At 45.5% G+C, this 26,438-nt stretch overlaps 1 protein-coding gene across 1 annotated transcript in view; it reads left to right on the forward strand.

The window, feature by feature from the left end:
- LOC136588086 (zinc finger protein 3-like) overlaps positions 1-26,438 on the forward strand; it is a 65,852-nt gene that overhangs the window by 20,143 nt on the left and 19,271 nt on the right. Inside the window, exons 5-8 of the mRNA XM_066587029.1 lie at positions 10,479-10,567; positions 18,489-18,609; positions 19,252-19,343; positions 24,672-24,789. Coding sequence (XP_066443126.1) covers positions 10,479-10,567; positions 18,489-18,609; positions 19,252-19,343; positions 24,672-24,789 — 420 coding nt within the window. The remainder of the gene's footprint in view (positions 1-10,478; positions 10,568-18,488; positions 18,610-19,251; positions 19,344-24,671; positions 24,790-26,438) is intronic.

Here is a 26,438-nt window from a genome sequence, read left to right on the forward strand (position 1 = left end):
ACTGCAAAACTTTGATCATCTGGATCAGTGGTTCTCAACGTGGGCGTTACTGACCCCTGGGGAGGGGGGGGGGATGTTTTTACTTCTCAAGGGGGCGGTGGAACAAATGGGGTGTCAGAGGGGCGTGGGAACATAAAAGGGGCGGTAGGGTGGGCATTCTAGTCTAGTAACTACATTTTTCTAAAAATTAGTAGTGATACCTCGGTTTTTGTCGATAATCCATCCGAAAACAATCAGTGAAATCTGAAACCGACGAAAACCGAGGCAATTATTTCCATATGAATCGCTTACATGTAATGGAAGTTGTGTGCAGCCTGCGCGCCTCTATCATATAATGTATGACGTTTATAACGCCATGACTCTACTACAGATCAATCACACTTCATAACAATAGATGACCTACAACACAACCTAACCTGCTGTATTCCATAATGCCGCTGATTGGCTTGAACAGCTTCAAACTTTCACTTGTGTGGGTCTCTGGAAGTTGTAGTCTTAGTAGATGCCAAGTGTCTTTTCAGAACACTTATATAAACTACAACTCCCAGAGGCCCACACAATTGAAAGTTCCAGCCAATCAGCAACATTATGGAATACAGCGGGTTAGGTTGTTGTTTAGGTTATCCAGTGTGATGACTTTTATAGCTCCATGACTCCACTACAGATCAAAGTCATACATCATTATATGATAAAGCGACAAAAGCAGTGCATTCTTAAAGCATGCTTTATAAAAATGGCTGAGAAGAAGAAATGCCGTAAATATTCAAATTAATATTTGAAATACGGATTTATCCCTTCTCCTACAATCGGACAGCTTTCCTTGTGCCTCGTTTGTGAAAAGGCATTTTCGAATGAAGCTATGAAGCCTTCAAGACTGAGTGATCACCTTGCAAAAATGCATTCAGACAAAGTGGGTAAGCCTGTTTTATTTTTCCACGGTTTAAAGTCAAAGTTTGAGAACTACAGCACTGTAGGCAAGCTATTTGGAAAATCTGCTCTCAATGCTGACAAAGACCTCCTTGCTTTCTATAAAGTCTCTTTATTAATAGCGCAATGTGGCAAATCACATACTGTTGGGGAAACACTTGTGTTACCTGCAGTTAAAGAGATTGTCAGTACTATACTGGGGCCTGATGCGTGTGCCATGACGAAATCGATGCCTTTGAGTAATGACACTGTTCCAAGAAGAATTCACGAGATGGCTGCTGATGTGGAAGAAACGCTTTTGGACTTGTTAAAGAACACAGAATTTGCAATGCAAATTGACGAGTCAGTAGTTAGAGACAATGAAGCATTGCTGCTAGCTTATGTTGGTTTCATTAATCGGAATGAAGAGATAGTTGAGGAACTGTTTACCAGACATTTAACCACTGTCACGAAAGGCTCCTCTATATACAAAAGAGTGGAAGCCTTTTTCCAAGAAAAAAACATCCCTTTAAAAAATGTACTTGCTTGTGCAACCGATGGAGCTGCATCCATGATTGGTCGATAACGCGGATTTATAGCCCACTTAAAATCTGCTATACCTGGCGTAATGGCAGTCCACTGTGTGATCCATCGGCAGCACCTTGTTGTTAAACATTCATGTGAGAGATTGCATGATTCTCTGCACTATGTAATCAATGCTGTAACAAGATGAAAGCGCACGCTTTGAACGAACGTCTTTTCCACAAGCTCTGTCAAGACCATGTCGAAAAATTTGAACGTCTACTCCTACAGATCGGGAGTGAGGTGGCTGTCAAGAGGAAAGTACTTACGATGCTTCTGCAAACTTTTTGACACAATAGTCGAGTTTCTTCGGCCGATTGACCCAAGCCTTTGTGATGCAAATGAACTACGACCTCTTGATCTGCAGACCTATTTGACAAACTCAACGAGGTCAACACAAAGCAACAAGAAGACAAAATGAATTTCATTAAGGCTAAAGGTATAATCTCTTTCTTCATTCCCAAACTGGACCTTCATACCAATAACCTGAGCCGACACAAGCTCTGTCAGTTTCCGAGTCTTAAAAAAAAATTGCACTTGAATGTTTGGGAAGAGCTAAAGCCTGGTACAACAGAGACACTGCTTCTGCATTCTGGATTTATCTACCCATTGATCCAACAAAAGTTCCGCTGCGCCACAAGGGTGCAAAATTAAATGTGATTTCAAAAGCGTACCTCGAGTTGGTGCAGACATTACCAGTCTTCCTTTCAGCCACTCCACACACTTCAGCAAGCGCCATCAACTCCGACCTCCTTAGCAGACGTCCCAGGAAGGGAGTGTTTTTTTTTCTTCACAATTACCAATGTTGGTTATCACTGAATATCCTGTTCTGCTTGTCCATCTTCATGATATCTGGAACAATCTACAAAAAAAACCTCATCAGCAATTTGTTCATCTTTAACATGCTCAAATCCAACAGTCATATTGAAAGGACATCGTGTTGTTCTGTGGGCTATAGTGATTGAAAATAACTCTGTATTTTCAAGCTGCTCAGTGGTTACTGTGTCCGTTTTATAGAATGGTAGAGTTGGAAGGGACCTCCAGTGACATCTGGTCCAACCCCCTGCTCAGTGCAGGATTCACTAAATCATCCCAGACAGATATTTGTCCAGCCTTTGTTTGAACACTTCCATTGAATGAGAACTCACCCCCTCCCGTGGTAACCTGTTCCACTCATTGATCCCACTCACTGTCTAATATCTAATTTGGGTCTCCTCCCTTTTAGTTTCATCCCATTGCTTCTAGTCTTTCCTTGTGCAGATGAGAATAGGGCTGATCCCTCTGCACTGTGACAGCCCTTCAGATATTTGTAGACAGCTATTAAGTCTCCTCTCAGCCTAAACATTCCCAGATCCTTTAACCGTTCCTCATAGGACATGATTTGCCTACCACTCACCATCATCCCCCCCTCTTTAAATCCAGCAAACGTAATGTAGTGGAATCCAATCTGCTTTCTTTTATGACCCCAGCCTTTAAGGCATGAATTCTTTCTTCAATCGCTGCCTCTTATGCGGGGTTAAGTGGGTACTGAGGCGTGCAAGGAAGCACAGCCCCTTCTTTCAGCTTGGCTAAGATAGGTGAGACCAGAAGCTGCCCAATATCACAATAATAAGATGTTTGTATACTGCTCATACTATAAGCAAATGAACAGGGCATTGTTCTGAGTCTGGTAGTTGCTTACACATGGACACCTGCTCTGTAGGAGACAGCGTCTTATATCCGTATGTTCGATATTGGATAGTAGCTGGTGGCAGATGAGATCATCCACCTACCACATTTGTTTTAGCGGGTGAGGGAGACGCAGTTGGATTAGGGAATGCATGATCCCAAGCTAGAATTGGGTACAATCCAGGACTCAAAGGGTGTAGTGCAGGTGCTCCACACGCGAGACAGGTCTTTTGCTAAACGCATAACTTACAGGTCCACACAAAAAGTGTGAAGGTCCACATGACGGCACTGGTGCCATTGGCTTCCTGTTCACGTCATTAGTAACTTGGTCTTAGTTGGGGAGTTCATTCATTTGTGTCTTAGAACTATCATTAAAACATGCAGTATAACATTCATACATTAAATGACCATTTTGTTCAAACTCCTTACAGCCTCCTCCAGTCATTTCTTCTGAGACCTTTCTCCACCTGTTGGCCATATTTGTGAGACCACTGTCCCGCAGACTTCCACGCTGTTTACTTTTAAACCATTCACATCATTCAACACCCAAACAGCCTTCTGAAATAATTCCTGCATGCTTTATTGTTCAAAATATTTTTATTGAGAGTTTAAGGTTCATTGACAAAAAACCAAAAACTTTTCACGGTATTATACATGAATGAAATTAGGTAGAAATAATATTGCATAACAGGAAAAGAATAGAGTAGAAGGAAAAAGAAAATAGGTGGGGGGGGGGGTAAGAAGAGAAAGAGGAGAAAGAATGAAAAAACTGGATTGGATACCTTTTTCAGCTGTGATAGACTGTCAGAAGAGTCTATTTAGGGACCAGAGGCTTCTTGGAACTAATTTACTTAAAACAGGGACTCAGTAGTGTGGTAAGGTATCAGAGAAAGGGAAAAAAAGGAAAGAAGAAGAAAGATATTATAGATAAAGAACGGGGAGATTAAGGGATGATAGGGGAAGAGAGTGGGGAGTGTCCACGGTGGTACTTAAGACAACATTCATATGAGGGCATTATGGATAAAGAGAGTAATGAGTCATAGTGAGACAGCGCCTGACTGGAGCCAAAGCTTCAGATCCCTCGAGTTGCGGAATAGTAGCCAAGCTGACCAGAACGTATAGAATTTCTCGTTTTGTTCTTCTCATTAGCAGTAATTTCTTCCATTTGAACTATGAGGTCAATAGTTTCCAGCCATAAGATCCTCTTGGGGGGTGAGGAGGACCTCCATAGTTTTGGAATTATTTGGCGCATGATAGTAAGAAAGAATTTGAGTGGACTTTTTTTTTTTTTTTTTTGCCATGGGCCCATGGAGGGTGGATAACAGGGTCACCTCCAGTTTCAGGACCACCGAGTCTCTGAAAATTGTGTTGTAGAGATTAGTTATTTTGCGCCAAAGAGGGGAAATGAAAGGACAATCCCACCAAATATGAAGCAGACTTCCTCTTCCCCGAGAGCAATGCCAGCAGGTGTCTGGGGTCTGGGGGTACATCTTTGCTAGTATTGTGGGAGTTCTGTACCATTGAGATAGTATCTTATAATTGGTTTCTTGGAATTTCCTGCATGCTTTAACATTCTCTCTCCTTTCTCCTTAGGGAGAGCACCTCTGGGTAATATGCAAATAAAGGAGATGGAATAATACCTCCACAGTTCCACATATTGGAAGGCAGCATTCCTTCAAGCCAAAGTTAGACTCTTTATACAAGCCTTGTAAAAATGACTGGGAATTAAAAGCAAAGCCAGACTCCATGTACAGGCAGCTGTTTCACAGTATTTGCCCTTCATCAGTGTACAGCACTCTTACAGAGGAGCATGAATGGCCTTTTGAGTCTCCTCACTCACCGTCTAGTTGCTCTCCCTAAGGAGAAAAGCTATCTTTTCTGACCCCCGTCCCAGGCCTCTCACTAGTAAAGCCAGACTCCTACTGTACACTAATCAACGGCAAATACCCTGAAACAGCTGTCTGTATATGGAGTCTGGCTTTGCTTTTAATTCCCAGTCATTGTTACAAGGCTTGTATAAAGAGTCTAACTTTGGCTTGAAGGAATGCTGCCTTCCAGTAGGTGGCACTGTGAAGATATTATTCCATCTACCTTAAAGGGGTTGTCCCGCGGCGAAATCGAAAAAAAAATTTTTCAATAGACCCCTGCATTATGCCCTGTTAAAAAGAATGCATTTGTTAGTTTTTAAAAATAACATTTCGCTTACCTGCATCCCCATTCTGCAGCTTTGAAGATTTCTTCTTTTCTTTTTTTAAAGATGGCGCCGCTGGTCTTCTCCCATGGTGCACCGCAGGTCTTCTCCCATGGTGCACTGTGGATTTTCTTCTCCTCTCTTGCGTTCCACTGCCGATACAGCCACCTCATTGGCTGATCGGCACCACGTGACGGAGGCGGAGCTCCGATGACGAAGCGCAGACCAGCTCTCCAGCGCGAGCGCGCCGGAGCGGCCCCATTCACCAGGCAGAAGACCGGACAGCACAAGCGCGTCCTTCTCTCTTTTCTACAATTTACTTGGCCATCTTATTCTGACTTTGTCCCCACTTCCAAAGGAGCTTCCCATAACTCACTCTAACCCTTCCACGCTTTCACAAACCCCACTTTGTTAACCTAATTGGGTTGTGAACAGGAGGGCGAAAACCCAGTGCTAGCACACTATTCTATCAAACTTTACAACTATCGGTGTTGCCGCTCTGGAACCTGTATACCACAACCTAGGAACTATACAAGTCTAGACAATACAGCTCAGCAAACTTTATAGTGTGTCCTAGATGAAGTGGGCAGTCAGGTATCCTCGCCTCTGGTAGCAACAAACTGAATGGCCAATATTATTATGAGAGCAATTTCTGTCTCCAATTGCATGATGACTCAATGTCATAACCTTCATCCATGCAGTCAAGTCCTTTTCTCGTTTAAGTAGTAATAACCATATAATCCTTTATTGACCAACACTGCACACGCAATAATCGCAGCGCGGCATACAAATTCACTCAATAACTACTATCGTGTTTCCCCGAAAATAAGACACTGGCTTATATTAATTTTTACCTCAAGAGGCACAGCGTCTTATACTTACCCAGCCGCCGGCGTCTGTGTCCCTCTCGCTGGTCCCTGCGCTGCTGCAGTCCTCAGCGCTGACAGGATTGTCTGCTTCTGGTAACGGGGCTTTGAATCCCCTGCCTCCGGTAAGTGCTGTGATTGGTTCACTGAGCGCTGGTTCTGATTGGCTGGTGCTCAATCCAATCACAGCGCTTACCGGAGGCAGGGTATTCAAAGACCCGTTACCAGGAGAAGAGAATCCTGTCAGCGCTGAGAACTGCAGCAGTGTTGGAACCAGCATGAGGGACACAGATGCCGGCGGCTAGGTGAGTATAAGCAATAAGGTAAAAAAAAGCAATAGTCACCTAGCTGCCGGTGTGTGTGTGTGCCTCGCGCTGGTCTCCGGCGCTGTGGCAGGCTGCAGTCCTCAGCGCTGACAGGATTCTATTCTATTGAATACCTCGCCTCTGGTAAGCGGTGTGACTGGATCGAGCGCCAGCCAATCAGTGCCGTCACTTGATGAACCAATCACAGTCATTGAGTGATGTCATTCACTACCACCTCTGGTTCTCTAAACTGACAGACCCTCTCTGTCAGAAGGTAGAAAACCATAAACTATTTCTAGTACTAGAACTGTGCAACATATTTCACAGTTAACTTTATTATCACTTTAATATTTTTCCATAATAGCTCCATACAATGCGAGTGTCTGCTGTTTCTTACAGCCAACAGCCGCTCATCTGGGCTGTTAACCCTTTACATGCCGCTGTCAATTCTGACTGGCATTTAAATGTCCCAACTGATGTTTGGGGCTCCCGCCCCCCGTGATAAGATTGCGCCTTGCTGTGCGGTTGCCATGGCAGCTGGGGACCTCCGTTCCTTTTGTATCCCCAATATCAATGAAATTTACAGACTCTTCATTATACTTTAAATGTAAAACTCAGACTGGCACATTAATACACTTGGTTCCTAATGCTAAGCTGTGTATACTGGGCTATATTGACTCAGAAAGGGGGATAAGAGAATCTGTATCAGTACACCATTATATGTGACTAGGAAGACTATACTAAAGCTATGGACATCTAACAAACTTCTATAATGCGATCTTTAGAAACTCTGTGCTCCTCACACCAGAAGCGGCCCTGTTATCTATACTCCCTGGCTCCATAGCCAAAAGCAAAAAAAAGCCCACTTAAATTTTTCCTAATAGCCATGAGACAAATAATTCCAAGGCTCTGGAAATCTTCCTCGCCCCCACAAGAATCTTATAGCTGGAAACTATGGACCATATAGCCCAAATGGAAGAAATAATCGCTCACAACGAGAATAAAAGTTCTACTCTACCTGGTCAGCCTGGATACTCTTTCGTAACTCAAAGAATCTGAAGATATGGCTCCCATCAGGCGTTGTCACGGTCTAATTTTCACTAATCCCATTGTCTATGCTGCTCTAATTGTGAGCTGTTCTAGCGATGCCGTTGGCACTCCCCACTTCCCTTCCCCCACCATCCCCCCATTCCGACTCTCTCCTTTTTCTTTTACTCAATTTTTCTTCTTTGCTATCCATCTTTTTCTTATTTTTCTATTTTGATACTTATTATTTCTCTTCTCACGAAACGTTATTTTGATCACATGTAACGATAACAGAACCTGTGAGAGGTTTACGATAGGATGTTAATGTTAATATATTTTGAAAACCCAATAAAAATACTTTGAACAATAAAGCTATGGACATCTGAGGAAGCACCAACCGTAGTAGTAACGGTAGCCCATTACATATCTTGGTTATCAAGACCTATGCATTTCTCTATATTCAATCTCTGGCCCGAACATGCCACCAGCCATTCAGGAATATTGCTTAAATCCGTCCGTTCCTGACCACGGACACGCTAAAGACACTCGTCACCATCATCCATTCCTGACTCAACTAATGCAACTCATTGCTTATTGGTTTTCCCCGCACCAGACTCTCCCCTCTCCAATCCATACTAAAGGCAGCAACTAGACTCCTCTTCCTATCCAGCCGCTTCTCAGATGCCTCTGCATTATGTCAGTCACTGCACTGGCTGCCCATCTACTACAGAACGCAACTTAAACTCCACCCTCAACCACATTGCTCTCCATGGCGCCGCGCCACCATAAATCGCCTCCCTCCTGTCCATACACCACCCAGCCCATGTGCTCTGATCTACCAAGACACTCAGACTAAACACCCCTCTAATACAAACCTCACATGCACGCCTCCGAGACCTAAAATCATATGTATTGTCGCAATTGTTGTCCCTCCTTGCCCCATGTCCTGCCCCGTATCTCATGTATCACCCCCACCCTCCCTTTTGTTTACAAAATAATTGAATACTATATGTAATGTTGTTCTGCTTGACCCCCCCCCCCCCAGTGTTTCTAAAGCACTGCAGAATAAGTTTGGCGCTATACAAATAAGGACTGTTATTATCATTCCCCTCTATTTGGCGTCTGTACAGATAGGGATATTTATTCTATTTTTTCCTGCTGGTTGGGCTGACAGAGTAGATCGGGTGTAGGGATTGGATTTATTACACTATGTCTGTTATATTACCTTTCTCTTAGTAAAACCCATCCATTGTGCCCTTTGGACCTGTCCTTTTCGAGTTTTAGCTGATTGACACATACTATACATACCTTATAAGCTAGCTATTTGTCACGAGGTGCGCTGTCGCTCAACTCTTCCTGACTTGCTGGATGTTGTTTGATGCAGGCAGGTTATTCAAATCTGCTACTCGTCTCCTCTGTGTATTAAACACTGCTCTTCTGCCTACAATCAAGCTCTGCAGTGTTTCTGTGTTGTACAGTAGAGATGAGCGAGTACGCTCAGATACAGCAGTTACTCGAGCGAGCATCGCTCTTCTCAAGTAACTGCTTACTGGTCCGAGCATGCTCGATGGGGGGGGGAGAGTGAGAGAGATCTCTCTCTCCCCCCCCCTCCCCCCACTACCCACCGCCCCCCCCCCCCCCCGACCAGTAAGCAGTTACTCGAGAAGAGCGATGCTCGCTCGAGTAACTGCTGTATCCGAGCGTGCTCGCTAATCTCTATTGTACAGCCTTCATCGATGAGCCAAACCCAGCTGGACTAGTGCTTTACTGGTTACATTTTTCCTTGGGCCTGAACTAAATTGCTGCGCAGCTGCGTCTAATGTGTTACTCAAGATCTACCATATATGCGCAGCCAGTTCTTGCATTTGTCTGCCTGAGAGTCCATGTACACCCTTTTGCTGTGGTTCCGTCTAGCTCATGTATCCAGTGTATGTATGCCTCCCTGTTCCATCTCTGCTCCTAGTCTTATGAAAATCAGGCTGCTTGCATAGCACCTCTATTAACTCACACTTTTTGTATCCTACCACTGGCTGCCAACAGTCACACCATTTCCCAAAACACTGCATGCTGTGTGTGTATACTAGAGACCATTTTGACATTTCTAATCTCTGTCACAGCTGTGTTTATTGCACAATCAACATAGCCGTTCACTGGATAACATAGTAGCACGGCATAGCAGTGATCTTGCATATACAGAGATCTTTCATCCCCCTGAGTACTGCATGCAATGTGAATATCATTCTGACTATAAATGACTGCCCTTTTAGTTGGCCTACCTAACATACACTTAGTTCCTCTATGGACATAGTCAAGCTCTAGTTCAGCCACCTACTCCTTTATTTTAGTGTCTTTGTCCTTTTTTATATATGTTAATAAAGTATACCATTTATTATTTTGTGTTTGGGAGGCTATTCTCTTGCCTCTGGCAACTTTCTTGTTTATTGTATAGCTCTGTGATTTGTTTGCTGATATCTGTAGTTCTACAAGTGGCTGTGATCTTGGCTTTGCTCCTGACCTCACTTCAGCCTCATCCTCTGGTTGTCTTCCTGTAACGTTTAGTCCAACTCCGTATTCAAGCCTGTGTCCACATGCTATATTCTGTCAACAATCTAGTTCAGTCCTCCTGGCTCCATTCCTGGTCCTGCTTACACCCAGCCCCGTGTCCTGTCACTGCTACAGCATCAAAAAAGATGCGAATCCAAGCCACACATTTTTGACAGTCTGTTTCAAGTTACACTTGATAATCCTACACAGAGAATGCATTGGCCCCTTGACATCCATTGTCCTGCAACCAGCCATACATACGGTTGTGTAGACTCACTGACCACACAGTTATGAGAACTCTCTAGGCCTATCACTTATCTTCGCCTCAGGGAAGAGAAATGATGTTGCTGGTAGATATCTTGTGACATAATCACATTCACATTCTTTCAGATGAATCCAGGAACAAAGAACTCTACATAAAGTCCCCCCTTTTGCAAAAGAATTTAGAAGAGGGTAGTCGTCCGCCATGTGTGCTCTTGGTAAGTTTTTAGTTGGTGCATGATACATAATATTACATGTTTGCCTTCCCTTATATATTTGTTTCTACATCCAGTTGTAAGTTGTAGATTACCTCAGTCCTTTCTAGATTAGAAATGTGATGGCGATGTTAACAGTCATGACGGGATCTCTCTTGGTTTATTATGTTGTCCATGCATGTGGGCAGGAAAATACATGTCACCATTACACACTAAGGCCACCTGCAGACGGCCGGGTCGGATCAACTGCGAGAATTCTCGCAGCGGGACCCGACCCGAGCCCCTGCAGAGAGCAGCGTGGCACTCACGTGCTCCCGCGATTTGTTTTCTGCGCGTGATTTCGCGCAGACAAATCGCGTCCGTCTGCATAGGATTGCGTATTGTAATGCAATCCTATGCAGGTGTGTACAGGTGAAAGTTCTGCGGGAAATCCCGCCGCGGAATTTCCGCCCGTGTGCAGGGGGCCTAAATGGAAAACCACTTGGAAACACTGACATGGAAGAGGACTTGGGGACTGCCGATCCACTGCAGAACTAAATTTAAACTCCTCATCTCACGCACAAAGCTCTCCATTGTACTGCGCCACCGTACATCACTTCCCTCCTGTCCGTACACCATCCAGCTCGCACAGTCCGATCCGCTAACACACTCAGACTAAACAACCCTCTAATACGAACCTCACAGCTTCCAGGACTTTACCAGAGCAGCACCGATCCTCTGGAATGCTCTTCCCGGATGCATGAAATTTTAGACACGTCTGAAAAACACACTTCTTTAGAGAGGCATGCCAAATCTCCTAACCTAGTCCCTCTGCCCCTCTCTATGGCTCCCCACACTTGCCACCCTGCCTATCGCATATAACCTCTGCACTGCTCCTTCTTACCGCCCCCACCCTGTTTGCTTTCGAATAACTGATTTCCACATGTAATTTCCGTACTACCTGTGTTCCCCCATGCCACATCTTTCAAACCGATTGTATATCACATGTAATTGTTGTATTGTCTGTGTTTTCCCATGCTTGAAAGCACTGCGGAATAATGGCCCATTTAGCCACAACGATTATCGCTCAAAACTCACTCAAAAACCATCTTTTGAGCAATAATCGTCGTGTCTAAACGCGCGGCTATCATGCACTTTTCGTGCACTATTCGTTCATTGCTGACTTTTAGCAAGCTAAAAGTCAGCAATGACTCTTATGAGTGCCGCATGCTGAGTTCTCAGCGAGATACCGCTGATACTATTTTTTCAGCAGTAGCTGTCTTCTGCATACAGCGTCCGCCTTCATTTAATAACCTGTTTCCCTGAAAATAAGACCTAGCATGATTTTCCAGAATTTTTGAGGATGCAAAATGATTTTTCAGGCTTTTTGAGGATGCTTGAAATATAAGCCCTACTCCAAAATGAAGCCCTGCTAACAGTTAATTAAAAAAGTCAATTTAAATTGTGTCCAGGCAGCTATACATGTAAGAAAGTTAAACCTTTTTGAACAAAAATTAATATAAGACACTGTCTTATTTTCGGGGAAACACGGTAGCTAATTAGCTATTTAAAGTCTATGCAAAGTGATCGCTCAAAACTGTCACTCAAACTGCTATTCGAGCGATCATCTTTCCGTGTAAATGGGCCCTATGTTGGCGCTATACAAATAAAGATGATTATTATTATTTATTATATCAGGGGTCAGTACAGAGATCTCTACCATCATCTATTTATACCCAGGACTGTAACAAGGGGGCACTCTAATAACTATGTATAGATATATCAGGGGTCAGTACAGAGATCTCTCCCATCATCTATTATACCCAGGACTGTAACAAGGGGGCGTTCTAATAACTATGTATAATATATCAGGGGTCAGTACAGAGATCTCTCCCATCATCTATTATACCCTAGGTTTTAGGCTCCCATCATCTCTTATATCTAGGTTTAGTTAGGGCACTGACAATGGACGTTTTAGTTTCTGGAGACCTTAGGGCGAGTGCCTTAATCCTGCCTCTGCTTTGGATCAGCAGACTGCCCCCAGTACTGTTGGAGTGATGTCTGGCGGGCCAATACATGTGACAGTCGGTCACCCCTAGTAGTGGTATGAAGGACAATGACAGGTCAGCGATATGTTCAGGACATCCTGCAGCCACGTGTTCCCCTCATGGTGACTTCCAAGAGAACTTTTCAAGCAGGATAATGCTCGGCTACACAAACAAGGGTGTCCCAGGAATGCCTTCACAATAATGACACACTTCTGTGCCTGGTCACCAAGTTTATGGCCAATAGAACATGTATGGGACCATCTGGGGTGCCAACTTAGAAAGCCTGTGAGTTTGCACGATCTAAAGGCTCATTTACAGCAAATGTGGAGTGATTTGCCGCAGAATACCACACAGAAGCTGTATTACTCCATGCCTACCCGTATCACATCTTGTATCCAAGCTAGAGGCGGCCTACAGGTACTAGGGCCTCCATGCCCACCTGTATCACATCTTGTATCTAAGCTGGAGGTGGCTGAACAGGGTACTAGAGCCTCTATGCCAGTCTGTATCACATCTTGTTTCCAATATAGATGTGGTACAACAGGGTACTAGAGCCTCCATGTCCGCCCAGATCACACCGTGTATCCAAACTAGGGGCGGTGCAACAGGGTCCTACAGCCTCCATGCCCGCCCGTATCACATCTTGTATCCAAGCTAGAGGTGGTACAATAGGGTACTAGAGCCTCCATGCCTGCCCGTATCACATCTTGTATCCACGCTAGAGGCGGTACAACAGGGTACTAGAGCCTCCATGCCTGCCCGTATCACATCTTGTATCCACGCTAGAGGCGGTACAACAGGGTACTAGAGCCTCCATGCCCACCCGTATCACATCTTGTATCCACGCTAGAGGCGGTACAACAGGGTACTAGAGCCTCCTTGCCCACCTGTATCATATCTTGTATCCAAGCTAGAGGTGGTACAACAGGGTACCAGAGCCTCCATGCCCACCCGTATCACATCTTGTATCCAAGCTAGAGGTGGTACAACAGGGTACTAGAGCCTCCATGCCCACCCATATCACATCTTGTATCCAAGCTAGAGGCAGTACAACAGGGTACTAGAGCCTCCATGCCCACCCGTATCACATCTTGTATCCAAGCTAGAGGCAGTACAACAGGGTACTAGAGCTTCCATGCCTGCCCGTATCACATCTTGTATCCCAGCTAGAGGCGGTACAACAGGGTACTAGAGCCTCCATGCCTGCCCGTATCACATCTTGTATCCACGCTAGAGGCGGTACAACAGGGTACTAGAGCCTCCATGCCTGCCCGTATCACATCTTGTATCCACGCTAGAGGCGGTACAACAGGGTACTAGAGCCTCCATGCCCACCCGTATCACATCTTGTATCCACGCTAGAGGCGGTACAACAGGGTACTAGAGCCTCCATGCCTGCCCGTATCACATCTTGTATCCACGCTAGAGGCGGTACAACAGGGTACTAGAGCCTCCATGCCTGCCCGTATCACATCTTGTATCCCAGCTAGAGGCGGTACAACAGGGTACTAGAGCCTCCATGCCTGCCCGTATCACATCTTGTATCCAAGCTAGAGGCGGTACAACAGGGTACTAGAGCCTCCATGCCTGTCCGTATCACATCTTGTATCCAAGCTAGAGGCGGTACAACAGGGTACTAGAGCCTCCATGCCTGTCCGTATCACATCTTGTATTCCAGCTAGAGGCGGTACAACAGGGTACCAGAGCCTCCATGCCTGCCCGTATCACATCTTGTATCCAAGCTAGAGGTGGTACAACAGGGTACTAGAGCCTCCCTACAAGGGGTCGGTTTTCCACAATAAATGATCCCTTTGCTCTGATATTGTAATCAATTAATTATATTATCGTTTCAATCACACAGAGAAAGTTTCATTTGATTCTGAAAACTCCTATATTGAATTTTTTTGACAGTGAGTGTGTATTAGCGACACAGATCTGGTCAGAGAAGTCATTGGCAGTGGGTGCATCCAGCAAGGCATTGTCAAGATGCCTTGTACTGATTGGACGAAACAAATGAGGAGGAATCGGGAAGAGACACTGTCCTTGGTTCAACGGTCAGAAGGCCATTTAATCACAGCTTGAGTCCTCATTATCATTTCTTTCAAATTCTACTGGCTCAAATGGAGTAAATGATGCCTGAATAACTCTATGATTGTCACAGTGTGGCATACAGAGCAGTCTGGGAGATCCAGCACCACCCCCATGCCACTCCTATCCACCTGCTGGCCGTTATATGCCCTCTCCACATCCACTACAAACACCATCTTTTTCTTTTTTTTTTACATATATATGTTTTTTAGTATATAGTGGGAAGTTGGCTAGATAATGAATGGAAAAAAAAATCAGGGGACTTCTTCTTAAAAGTTACCATTAATTTCAATTGGGCAGAATATTGAGGCTACTCGCCTGTTTTTGGACCACTTTGCTGCCTGGCTCCCCCACTTCCTATCCTGTGAAATTCCAACCCTCATCTTAGGTGATTTTAACATCAACACTAATGACCCCAACTCCCCATCTGCCTCTCAGCTTCTTTCGCTCACCTCCTCCCTTGGTCTCTCTCAACTCACAGCCTCTCCCACTCACAGGGATGGCAATACTCTGGATCTGGTCTTCCTCCGGCTCTGCTCTGCTTCCAACTTCACTAACTCCCCTCTCCTGCTCTCGGATCATAACCTCCTCTCTTTCTCTGTCACGCTCCCTAACATCTCTCCAGACCCACCTACCTACAGTACCTACAGGAACCTTAAGGCCATTCACACCCAGAACTTTGCTGAATCCCTACAGTCCTCTCTGTCCCCCATCTCTCTCCTCACCTGCCGCTCACTACAACACCGCTCTCAAATATGCCCTGGCTGAAGCGGCGCCCCCCAGGACCCGAGCCATCCGATGTAGACCGCGGCAACCCTGGCTCACGCCTCAAACTCGCTTCATCCAGCGGTGCGCTAGAAGTGCTGAACGGCTGTGGAGGAAATCGCAAACGTCCGCAGACTTCCTCCACTTCAAATTCATGCTCAGAACTTACAACCTTGCCCTCCACCACGCCAAACAAGTCTATTTCACCTCTCTAGTCTCCTCACTATCCCACAACCCTAAACGGCTCTTTGATACTTTTCACTCCCTTCTCAGCCCTAAACCGCAGCCCCCAGTGACGGATCTCAGTGCTGTAGATTTGGCTGCTTACTTCAAAAAGAAAATTGATGACATCCGTCAGGAAATAACTTCCCAATCCTAGACTAGCCCTGACCCTAGTCTTGTCAGCACTGCATCTAGCTCCTGCTCACTGTCTGTACTCAGACCAGCGACAGAGGAAGAAGTCTCCAAATTGCTCTTCTCTGCTCGCCCCACCACCTGCGCTACCGACCCCCTCCCCTCACACCTCCTCCAATCCCTCTCCCCAGTGGTCATCTCACCACTATATTCAACCTCTCTCTGACCTCTGGCATCTTTCCCTCTTCTTTCAAACACGCCATCATATCCCCACTGCTAAAGAAGCCGACTCTGGATGCGACTTGATGCTGCCAACTACCGACCCATCTCAAACCTCCCCTTCATCTCCAAACTACTAGAACGGCTGGTTTACTCCCGCCTTGTAAGCTACCTATCAGAGCACTCTCTCCTAGACCCCCTACAGTCTGGCTTTCGACCTCAACACTCGACAGAAACTGCCCTTACAAGGGTATCCAATGACCTACTGACAGCCAAATCGAGAGGCGATTACTCCCTACTGATCCTCCTCGACCTCTCCGCAGCATTTGACACTGTTGACCACAAACTCCTCCTCAGTATGCTACGCTCCATTGGCCTAAAGGACACTGCCCTCTCCTGGTTCTCCTCCTACCTATCTTACCGCTCTTTCAGTGTCTCCTTTGCTGGCTCTACCTCCCCTCCTCTTCCCCTTGCTGTTGGGGTCCCCCCAAACACGCCATCATATCCCCACTGCTAAAGAAGCCGACTCTGGATGCGACTTGATGCTGCCAACTACCGACCCATCTCAAACCTCCCCTTCATCTCCAAACTACTAGAACGGCTGGTCTACTCCCGCCTTGTAAGCTACCTATCAGAGAACTCTCTCCTAGACCCCCTACAGTCTGGCTTTCGACCTCAACACTCGACAGAAACTGCCCTTACAAGGGTATCCAATGACCTACTGACAGCCAAATCGAGGGGTGATTACTCCCTACTGATCCTCCTTGACCTCTCCGCAGCATTTGACACTGTTGACCACAAACTCCTCCTCAGTATGCTACGCTCCATTGGCCTAAAGGACACTGCCCTCTCCTGGTTCTCCTCCTACCTATCTTACCGCTCTTTCAGTGTCTTCTTTGCTGGCTCTACCTCCCCTCCTCTTCCCCTTGCTGTTGGGGTCCCCCAGGGCTCTGTCCTCGGCCCCCTTCTTTTCTCTATCTACACAGCCCCTATCGGACAAACCATCAGGAGATTTGGCCTCCAATACCACCTCTATGCTGATGACACCCAGCTATACACCTCTTCCCGTGACATCTCTGCACCTTTACTCCAAAACATCACTAACTGTCTGTCTGCTGTCTCTAACACCATGTCCTCTCTCTACCTAAAACTAAACCTCTCTAAAACTGACTTACTGGTATTTCCACCCTCCACTAACCGACCTCCTCCTGACATCTCCATCTCAGTGTGTGGTGCCACCATAACTCCTAGACAACATGCCCGCTGCCTTGGGGTCATATTTGATTCTGATCTCTCTTTTGCCCCCTACATCCAATCTCTGGCCCGAACATGTCAGCTGCACCGCAAGAACATCGCAAGAATCCGCTCTTTTCTCACTGTAGACACGATAAAAACACTCACTGTTGCCCTCATCCACTCTCGGCTCGATTATTGCAATTCGTTGCTGATCGGCCTCCCCTGCACCAGACTCTACCCTCTCCAATCCATCCTGAATGCGGCAGCCAGGTTCATCTTCCTGTCCAGCCGGTACTCGGACGCCTCTGCCCTGTGCCGGTCACTGCACTGGCTGCCCGTTAAATACAGAATTCAATTTAAACTCGCCACCTTCATCCACAAAGCCCTCCACAGTGCAGCGCCCCCCTACATCGTCTCCCTCATCTCAATCCATCAACCAGCCCGGGCTCTCCGCTCTGCTAACGAAACCAGACTGAGCGCCCCTTTAATTCGAACTTCTCATTCCCGCCTCCAAGACTTCTTCAGAGCAGCATCGGTCCTCTGGAACGCACTACCAAAGGCTACCCGAGCAATCCAGGACTCGCAGAACTTCAGGCGTGCTCTAAAAACACACCTCTTCAGGGAGGCATACCGCATTCCCTAAACAAACCCCTCTGTACTCCGCCTGATAACATGCTCCCTGACCTACTGACTGCAATCCCTGCTAGCCATCATAAACCGCTCCTGCAGTCATACTGTTTCTGCCGTCACACGGCTAAATGTCTGACCATTGTCTATGTGTATATCACCCCTCACTCTCCACCTCGCCATACTGTGCACATCTCCAGCCCCTTTACCTTCTGTATCACCCCATTAATTGTAGTATGTAAGCTCGTTGGAGCAGGACCCTCACCCCTATTGTATCCATCAGCTGATTACTATGTAACCGTGGTTCTGTAATGTTTGTACTTTTGTCTTTCTGTATCCCCCCGTCTATGTAAGCGCTGCGGAATATGTTGGCGCTATACAAGTAAAGTTTTTTATTATTATTATTATTACTGAGAGCACATCTGTACAAAACTCAGTAAATAGCTGGGAATAATGTCTTTGCCTGCCAACCTACTTGAATTGCTGTCCAGCTATAGACATCTGATTAGCCAGAACTGTTAATATTACCAACTTACCATTGTGTGACTGCAGCTCTGTAAGGAACATGCTATATCGCGGCAGTAGATTTGGATTTTTTTTGTAATTAGAGTGAAATCCCAACAAGCACATCAGGAACCCAAACTTTGGTTGTTAAAGAAGAGACTTACGAGACGGTTGAGCAAGAGGTTAATGAAGAGGCAATTCCTGAACATGCTTCAGATAGTACAGGTGAGCAGTTGGAGCGCCATCATGTAACACATATTATCTGATGGAGGAGTAGTCTTATCACAGACAACCTCTTTAATGTGGGGGCTGCCCCTTCACCGCTACAGATGTCCTTGTAATGCAGTTATACAAAGGAATGGTTACCATGTAATTTGCCGAAGGGAAAGCTGCTGCTTGTTAGGGGTGCTTTGCTTTGGCTTAAAACATGAGGTGAAGGGCAGGCAGACCCTCTAAAAGGGATTGTGCAAATGAGACAGTGACCCTTCCATGCCATAGAGAGTGCAGTGTAAAAAGAGTGTTGGAGTCATAGTGATGTTTTTGTTTTCAGTGTTCCTTGACATTAACCTCTAATATTGTCCAAAAACCTAAACGCTGTCCACCTAGTAGAACGACTAGTTGTTTTAATGGAGTTCTCATTAGATTCTCAATCCATTAAGGCTCTTGTCCTTTTTCTAAAGAGGACATCCCACATAGCCTAACAGTAGCTCCATCAAATGATGAGCAGTGTCCAGGGGGCTCTTAAGTAGCTTAAAAGGCCTTTCATTTCATGTAGGTTGTGTGCTGTAAGCAAAGACGTACCTCATTGGAGCAGTAACCCAGATTGACCTAGTACCCATCATATTTTGTCTGTTGTATGTCCTTCAGGAACATCTAGTAACAAAAGTATGCCAGAGAAATTTGACCATCCTGCTTCACCTGACGATTCCTCAGAAGATAAGATCCTGCAGGATGACCAGGTAAATCACAATGGCTGGCTCCTGAGAATCACTGATGACCATAACTAGCTCCTCCAGAGCTCACACTGTATACATGGGCTAATTCTTCCTTTGTTTTTAGTTCTCCTCATCTTATCTATTATTGCCCTGTGATAGTCAGCTGGATTCCAGACATCACATGGGGTATACAGGGTGACAGATGGCTCCTGACCACTCATTGACAAGTCTCGGACAAGGAGAGTGGAAGGCTGCCACCTTCACCATACCTTCAAAAGTATGATGGAGCCCAAATGATACGGCTCAGCTTTGTTCTTCAAAACTCCACTGGGTTATATGTTCATGTCATTTCACATGTGTTATTTATTTTAAATTAATTGTCTTGATTTTGTCTAGCATCAGCTCCAACTTCAACTAAGGCCTCATGCCCACAGCCGTATTGTACTCCACCAGCGAAATATCGCAGCATAGTCTGACACATCGCCCACAAAGACCCCATACTCACCTCTCCGGATCCACCGCATGAGCCAGCGCGCATGCGCAGTGCAGCGAATGACGTGCCAGTGGTGGGCGGTGTTGTGCATTCTACCGATACTTCCACTGCGCTCACAGCGGAAGTATTGCGGGACGGACAGCTTCCATTGACTCCTATGGAAGCCGGACATGCGTTTTTCCGCTGCAAATAGAACATGCCACGATTTCTTTCACGCTGTGGAAATCCACGGTAGAATTCAGCAGCCTAAACATTGCAAGGCAGGAAGCGATTGGTTTAATAGAACCTAATAGCTGCGGAATAACGCTCGAATTTCCAAAAACTCGTTAGAAAGAGAAAATGTTATGGTATACTACCCTTGATACGCCAGCCCGGGTGCCCTAGATCTCGCTCACAACCCCTGTCTCTGCCTACTGGCCTCCACTCCTGGCTAACCCCAGGCGGGCAACTAGGCGGCGATCCCTACTCTCACTAGGGACCGAAAAAGGGACGCTGGTGTACCTGGATGGAAAGGGTAGAATACTGACAGAAAAGGCAGAGATAAATAACCAACACAAATAATACTAAGCAGAACTGAGGCAGATGGAAAAACCTGGCGGATAATAGCAAGGTATAGCAGACAAGATGACAGAAGCAGGAGACCAACCGAGGCAGACTAGCTAGCACACTGAGGAAAACCAATAACTGGCAGTGATTGCCAGTCTCTGCCCGACCCTTAAACAAAAGCCTCCGCCCAGGGGTGGAGAGAGGGAGACAGCCAAACCCCAACAGAACACAACCAAAAGGGAGCTCGTGCATGGCAGCTGCACTAACAGGTGCGCGCATGGCACCGCACGCCACCAGCACCACGCCGGCCAGCTGGACAAGCTGGGGAAACGTGCCTTGACCGCGGGACCCCGCACACCGCCGCCCCGGGAGGACCAGCAAGCGCCGCATGGTAACAGAAAAAGTAAATTATAATCGTTCTGTTTAAATGCGAGCCAACAAAGAAAAAGAATTGTTCGCTTTTCATTCATGCAGTTTCAGCAGGACTAAAAATCATCGTTGGCTCGTTGACTTCTCCTTGTTTGTAAACACTCTCCGCTCAGTGTTCACATAGGAATGTGAACCACTTAACTAGAAGTGAACAAGAATAGAATATACAAGCTAAATCTCCGAGGTCACAGGTCCTGCCCGAAAACGTGCATCCACTAGGGGGCACGTCTGAGCTCCAGAATAGATGAAGACATTAATTGTGGTGAATATAACGTAAGGGGGGGAATCCCACCACAGACCCCACACTTTGTCAAATCTCCCAGGACACTTACATCCCTTGTAGACTATATAATTATATGGCACCACCGAATTGACCAGCTTTCTCCACATAGTAAGTGAGGGCTTCTTACGATCCATCCATCGCAGTGCAATTGTTTTTCTAGCAAGGAACAATGATTCCCGCAGAAAATGTTTGTTATGGTGTTACCAACTTACTTCAGCTAATATTCCAAATAGGCAAATCTCTGGGCTCAGTGCAACAGGGACCCCCACAAGCTCCGAGAGGAACCCCCCCCCCCCCCAGAAACCCTCAATAACGGGACACTCCCACATCATATGCCAAAAATCAGAATACTCACACGAGCACCTAATGCAGTTTGTAGACTATTCGGCCCTTTTTATACATATTATTCTGTAGCGGCTCGAATGACCACAGGGTGTTCTGTGGATAGAGGTCTGCCAGAGTCCGGGGGGCAGATTGTTCCCAGACCTCGGCCCAGTTGTCATTTGTTGGGAATAGGTGGCAGTAGGAGTTCCATTTCCCTGCAGCACTACAGGAGCTTTAGACTTACACGGTACACCGTAGCCTCTTCCTGTCGCACCACTTTTCCGTTTGACTTTTTTTCCTCACTTTCAAGAGATCATTAAAGATTTATTTTTTCAGCAACAAATCCATATATGGGCGTGTTTTTTGCACGACAAGTTGCATTTTTCAGTGGTACCATTAATGTACTGAAAAACATGGAAACATTTTGTCATTTTGGGGGGTATTTTGTTATGATGTTCACGTGGTAAAAATGGCTTGTTATGTTTATTCCTTGAGCCACACGATTACGGCTGCATCAGATTTACCAGATTTATATGGTTTTTAATGTCGCGCTAAGGAAAGAAAGAAACGCCTTCTTTAAAAAAATTACTTTGTTTAGCCATTTTTTGACCCCTCAAACTGTTTTTATTCCTTTGTTCATGGGGCTATGTAAGACTTTTTTTTAATGTACGAAGTGATCTTTAGGCCTCCTTCACACGGGTGACAAAGTCACGCAATTGCTACAATGCTACAAATCACATGTATGGGAATCCCATGCTTTCCTATGGGTTAATTCACACATGCGATGTTTTGTAGCTTGCGACATCCCAACATAAAAACCTCACAGGTTTGGCGATATGCACACGACTCGTGAGGTTTTATAGCCCATGTTTCCCTATGGAGTCTTTCCCTCTGTTGAAAACACGATTTTCGTGCGGTGCTATGCAATTTTCTAGGAAATCCTACTGTCAAAGCCCTAAACTAAGTCCTGGCTGCAGGAAAAAAAAACAACCAGTATACATCATCTTAAAAGAGCTGTCCAACGCCACAGCAGCTTCTCCCCAGATCCTGGCATGGTTTTCTTCATCTCTTCTGACTGGGGATTGAAAGATCTCTGCCTCCTGGAAGCGCTGGCTGTGATTGGCTGACGCTTAGCCAATCACAGCCAGCGCTAGATGAACCAATAACAGCCATTCATTAAGCACTGGCTGTGAGTGACTAAGCATCAGCCAATCACAGCCAGCGCTTCCAGGAGGCCAGAAGAGATTAAGACCAGTTTCGAGGACCAGGAAGAAGCTGCAGCAGAGACCCAGACAGCGCTAGGTAAGGTATACTTTATTTTTATTTTTTCTGCAGTTAGGGTTTATTTTCAGGGTAGAGCTTATATTTCAAGCCCTACCCTGAAAATAATGCGACTTTGTAACGCTACGAAATCAAATTGCCATGAGAAGACGCTGCGATATCGCACGGACCAGCGATGCAATATTGCCTCGATTTTCTTGCGGTGATGCCGTGTCACCCATGTGAAAGAGGCCTTATGTTGATATGCTTTGATCTGATCGCATGTACAGTATGCTACGTTATTCAGTTTTGCAGTATATTATCTATTTACTGGCTTCTTATTAAGCCCTGACACTTCTTACATCATTTTCAGCCCCTCAAGGGGACTTTAAGATGCAGTGTACTATGTAGTGCTGTGTACTATGCCTATGACAATTGCCTTTTAGATCCTGCACCCAGCAGAGTTTAACCCCTTGAGTGGCACGTCCGGAAATTTTCCGGGACGAGCTCCACTGCCCATAGCGATATAGCCTGGAAGATTTCCGGGCTATGTATCACTATGGGAGCTACAGAGCACAATGCCACAAGCTGTGGCATTGTGCTCTGCCTGCACAGTCCCACAGAGAACAAAGCAAGGGCTTTGAAAAACCAGCAGAAGATATTGGCAATCTCCTGCTTCTAAGTCTCCTGCTTTGTTTATAGGTTGCCATAGAGACCATCGGCTTGTCAGAAGCAAGCCGATGGTCTCTGTGGCAGGGAGAGCTAGTGCTTGGCTGTCAGAGGACAGCTAGGTACTAGCTCTTACAGCAGAGATCAGAGAAAACCTCCGATCTCTGCTGTGTTAACCCTTTACATGCGGCAGTCTATGTGACTGCAGCATGTAAAGGGCTGTCACTGCAGCATGTAAAGGGCTGTCACCATCGGACCCCCGGAATATGATCAGGGGGTCCTGATGGGTCCCTGTGGAAGTCCCCTAAAGGGACAAAAAAAAGTAAAAAAAAAAACAAAAGTTAAAAAATTATAAAAACACTTGTCTCCCTTTACTTGGTAAAAAAATCAAAAATAAAATCACACATGCGGTATCCATGTGTGTCGTAATGACCCAGAGAAGGAAGTTAATGCATTATTTAACCCCTTAATGACGTGGCCCCCTTTTTTTCTTTTTTCCCCATTTCTTTTTTTCCTCCCCCCTGTTTAAAAAAAATCACAACTTGTCCCGCAAAAAACAAGCCCTTATATGGCCATGTCAATGGAAAAATGAAAAAGTTATGGCTCTTGAGACGCAACTGCAAAATTAGTTGAAATTCAATGATTAGACCATTTTAAAAAACCTGCCCTGGTGGGTCTGACAGGGTGGTAGGAAACCCGCCACTCAAGGGGTTAATAGGCTGAGTTACATGGCAGACATAGAGGCCTATGTCAGACTTCCCACTGCCATGGCAATCTATTGGGCACCTCCTTATTGCATCGCGGGGTGTCAGAACTCTCTCCTTCCCTCTGTCAACTGCTTACATGCTGTGGTATGTATTGACTGCAGAATGTAGGGTGTAAACCATCCGGAATTAGAGAATTCACCAATCCTGGCAGTTAATACACAGCCTAACTCGTTTTTTTTTTTTACTCCATGGGACTACTGTGAAAGGTGTGTGTGCAGTTTTTAGAACTCATTAGTGAACTCATTAGTGTAAAAAAAGCGTATTGGCGGTTACTAATGGGCTAAACGAACGCATCTGCAGTAGCATGTTTATTTAATAAATGCACTTGCGTATGGCCCCCTGCACACGGGAGAATTCTCGCAGCGGGATCCGACCTGGCCGTCTGCAGGCGGCCTATAAGAATAGACAACTCTAAATACAATAATACCATAAGTATCGGCCTTAAACATGTACAGTTAGAATAGTGTGTATCTATCGTTAGTGTCTAAATGTTACTGTTATAAAATAATGAGTTTATCAATAGGAAGATAATAAGAGAACATTTTATTATAGTTTGTTTTCCATCTACTCTTATTATTTAGTGTGATGATTTTGATGATCTTACAATCGAAATTAAATCCCTTGAAGATGGAGAACAGATGAGAAAGTGGAATGATGAGCAGCGTGAGGAAGAAAACTTTACGAAAAACCGGAAACCAGGTGAGATGTAAATATTCTTAACGGGGTTTTTATGGACACAAAATGGAAATTGTGAAAATGCTTAAATCTAGGAGGTACAACTAAGTAGTGGCAATCTGCACCTCTTATCTGCCGCTGTGGACCCTCTACTTCATCCTGTACAACCGCCAATCTGCCGCTGTGTTTACATGCATCACTTCCCCTGTAAACACAGCAACAGACCTACAACTCCCAGCATCTATAGAGTTTTTGTCTCCTGGCCAGTGCTGTAGCTCCGCCCCCAGCTCACAGGTCCTGCCACTTACCAGCACCAACCTCCCTCTTACTCAGACTTCCAGAAAAAGCCTGCTGAAGCCCACAGACCGGACCTTTAAGCGCTCTGAACTGCACATGAGCAATCCAGTACAGTGCTTCCGCTCATGTCCTCCACTGCACTGCTCACAGGATGTGGGAGGTAATGGAAAGGGGAGGAAATAGCAAATGCGGAAGAGACATCAGGAGAATTGGAGGTGTTTTTTTTTTTCTTAGGTAGAGGGTCACGTGTTATAGAAAATGAAGAAAGTAGCTAGGCCAGGGCCAGAATGACATATTGTGATGTACATTACATTTTAGAATGTTAGTCTGTGCCCAGAGTACCCCTTCCCGCCACAGGATGTAAATTTACGTCCTTGCAGAGGGGTACTTAACGCAACAGGATGTACACTTGCGTCCTGTGGATAGTGCAAGATCAGGAGAGATCCAATAGTGGGGGTCCATCGGCAGATCGCGGCATGTAAAGGGTTCGCAGAGGGAGTCATGCGATGAAATCGCGGACAACCTGGTGGCTTGACATGGCAACAGGACGCCAGATACAGGCGTTCTACATTACCATTGCCTATGATCGCTATAACAAGCGATAAGGCATTGCAGGACAGAAGTCCTACAATGCCTTATCATAGTGATCATAGATGTGATTGTACAAGTCCCCTACAGGGACATTAAAGGGGTAAACAATAATGTAAAAAAACCCACAAAACCCTTTTTTGTGCTTTTTCCCATATTAACAGAAAAAATGTAAAAAGAAATTAAAATCCCACATATTTAGTATCCTCGTATCCGTAACGATGCCTACAATAAATTGAACATGCTTTTTATCCTGCATGGCAAAAAGCGTTACAAAATCCTTATTTTTTTCATTTTGCCTCCCAAAAACGCAATAAAAGTGATGAAAAAAGCTGTATGTACCCCAAAAGGGTACCAATAAAAGCTACAGCTCGTCTTGCAAACAATAAGCCCTCACAGAGCTCCGTGCATGGAAAAATAAGAGTTGTACGACTTTAACTGCAGCAATTTAGAAACAAAAGATAATTTCCCAAAAAAAGGTTTTTATTGCCGAAAAGTGGAAAAACTTTGAAAAAAAAAAGACAATTTTGGTATTGTTGTACTTAAACACCCACAGAAAAAAATGTACCGTATTTTCTGGCATATAAGACGACCCCCGACTTTTCGTCTTATATGCCGGGAATATAGTGTAAAAAAAAAAAATTAAAAACTCAATACCTCAGCTGACGCCGCTGCAGGCTGTCGCTCTCTCGTGCACGCCAGCAGAGCATTGCTTTCTGCAAGTGGGGCTTGAGTGCCCTGCCTCCAGAAAGCTAATGCTCTGATTGGCTAACTTAGTCTGGTGTTAG

Source organism: Eleutherodactylus coqui, chromosome 13, assembly GCF_035609145.1.
Source record: "Eleutherodactylus coqui strain aEleCoq1 chromosome 13, aEleCoq1.hap1, whole genome shotgun sequence".
Lineage (NCBI taxonomy): Eukaryota > Metazoa > Chordata > Amphibia > Anura > Eleutherodactylidae > Eleutherodactylus > Eleutherodactylus coqui.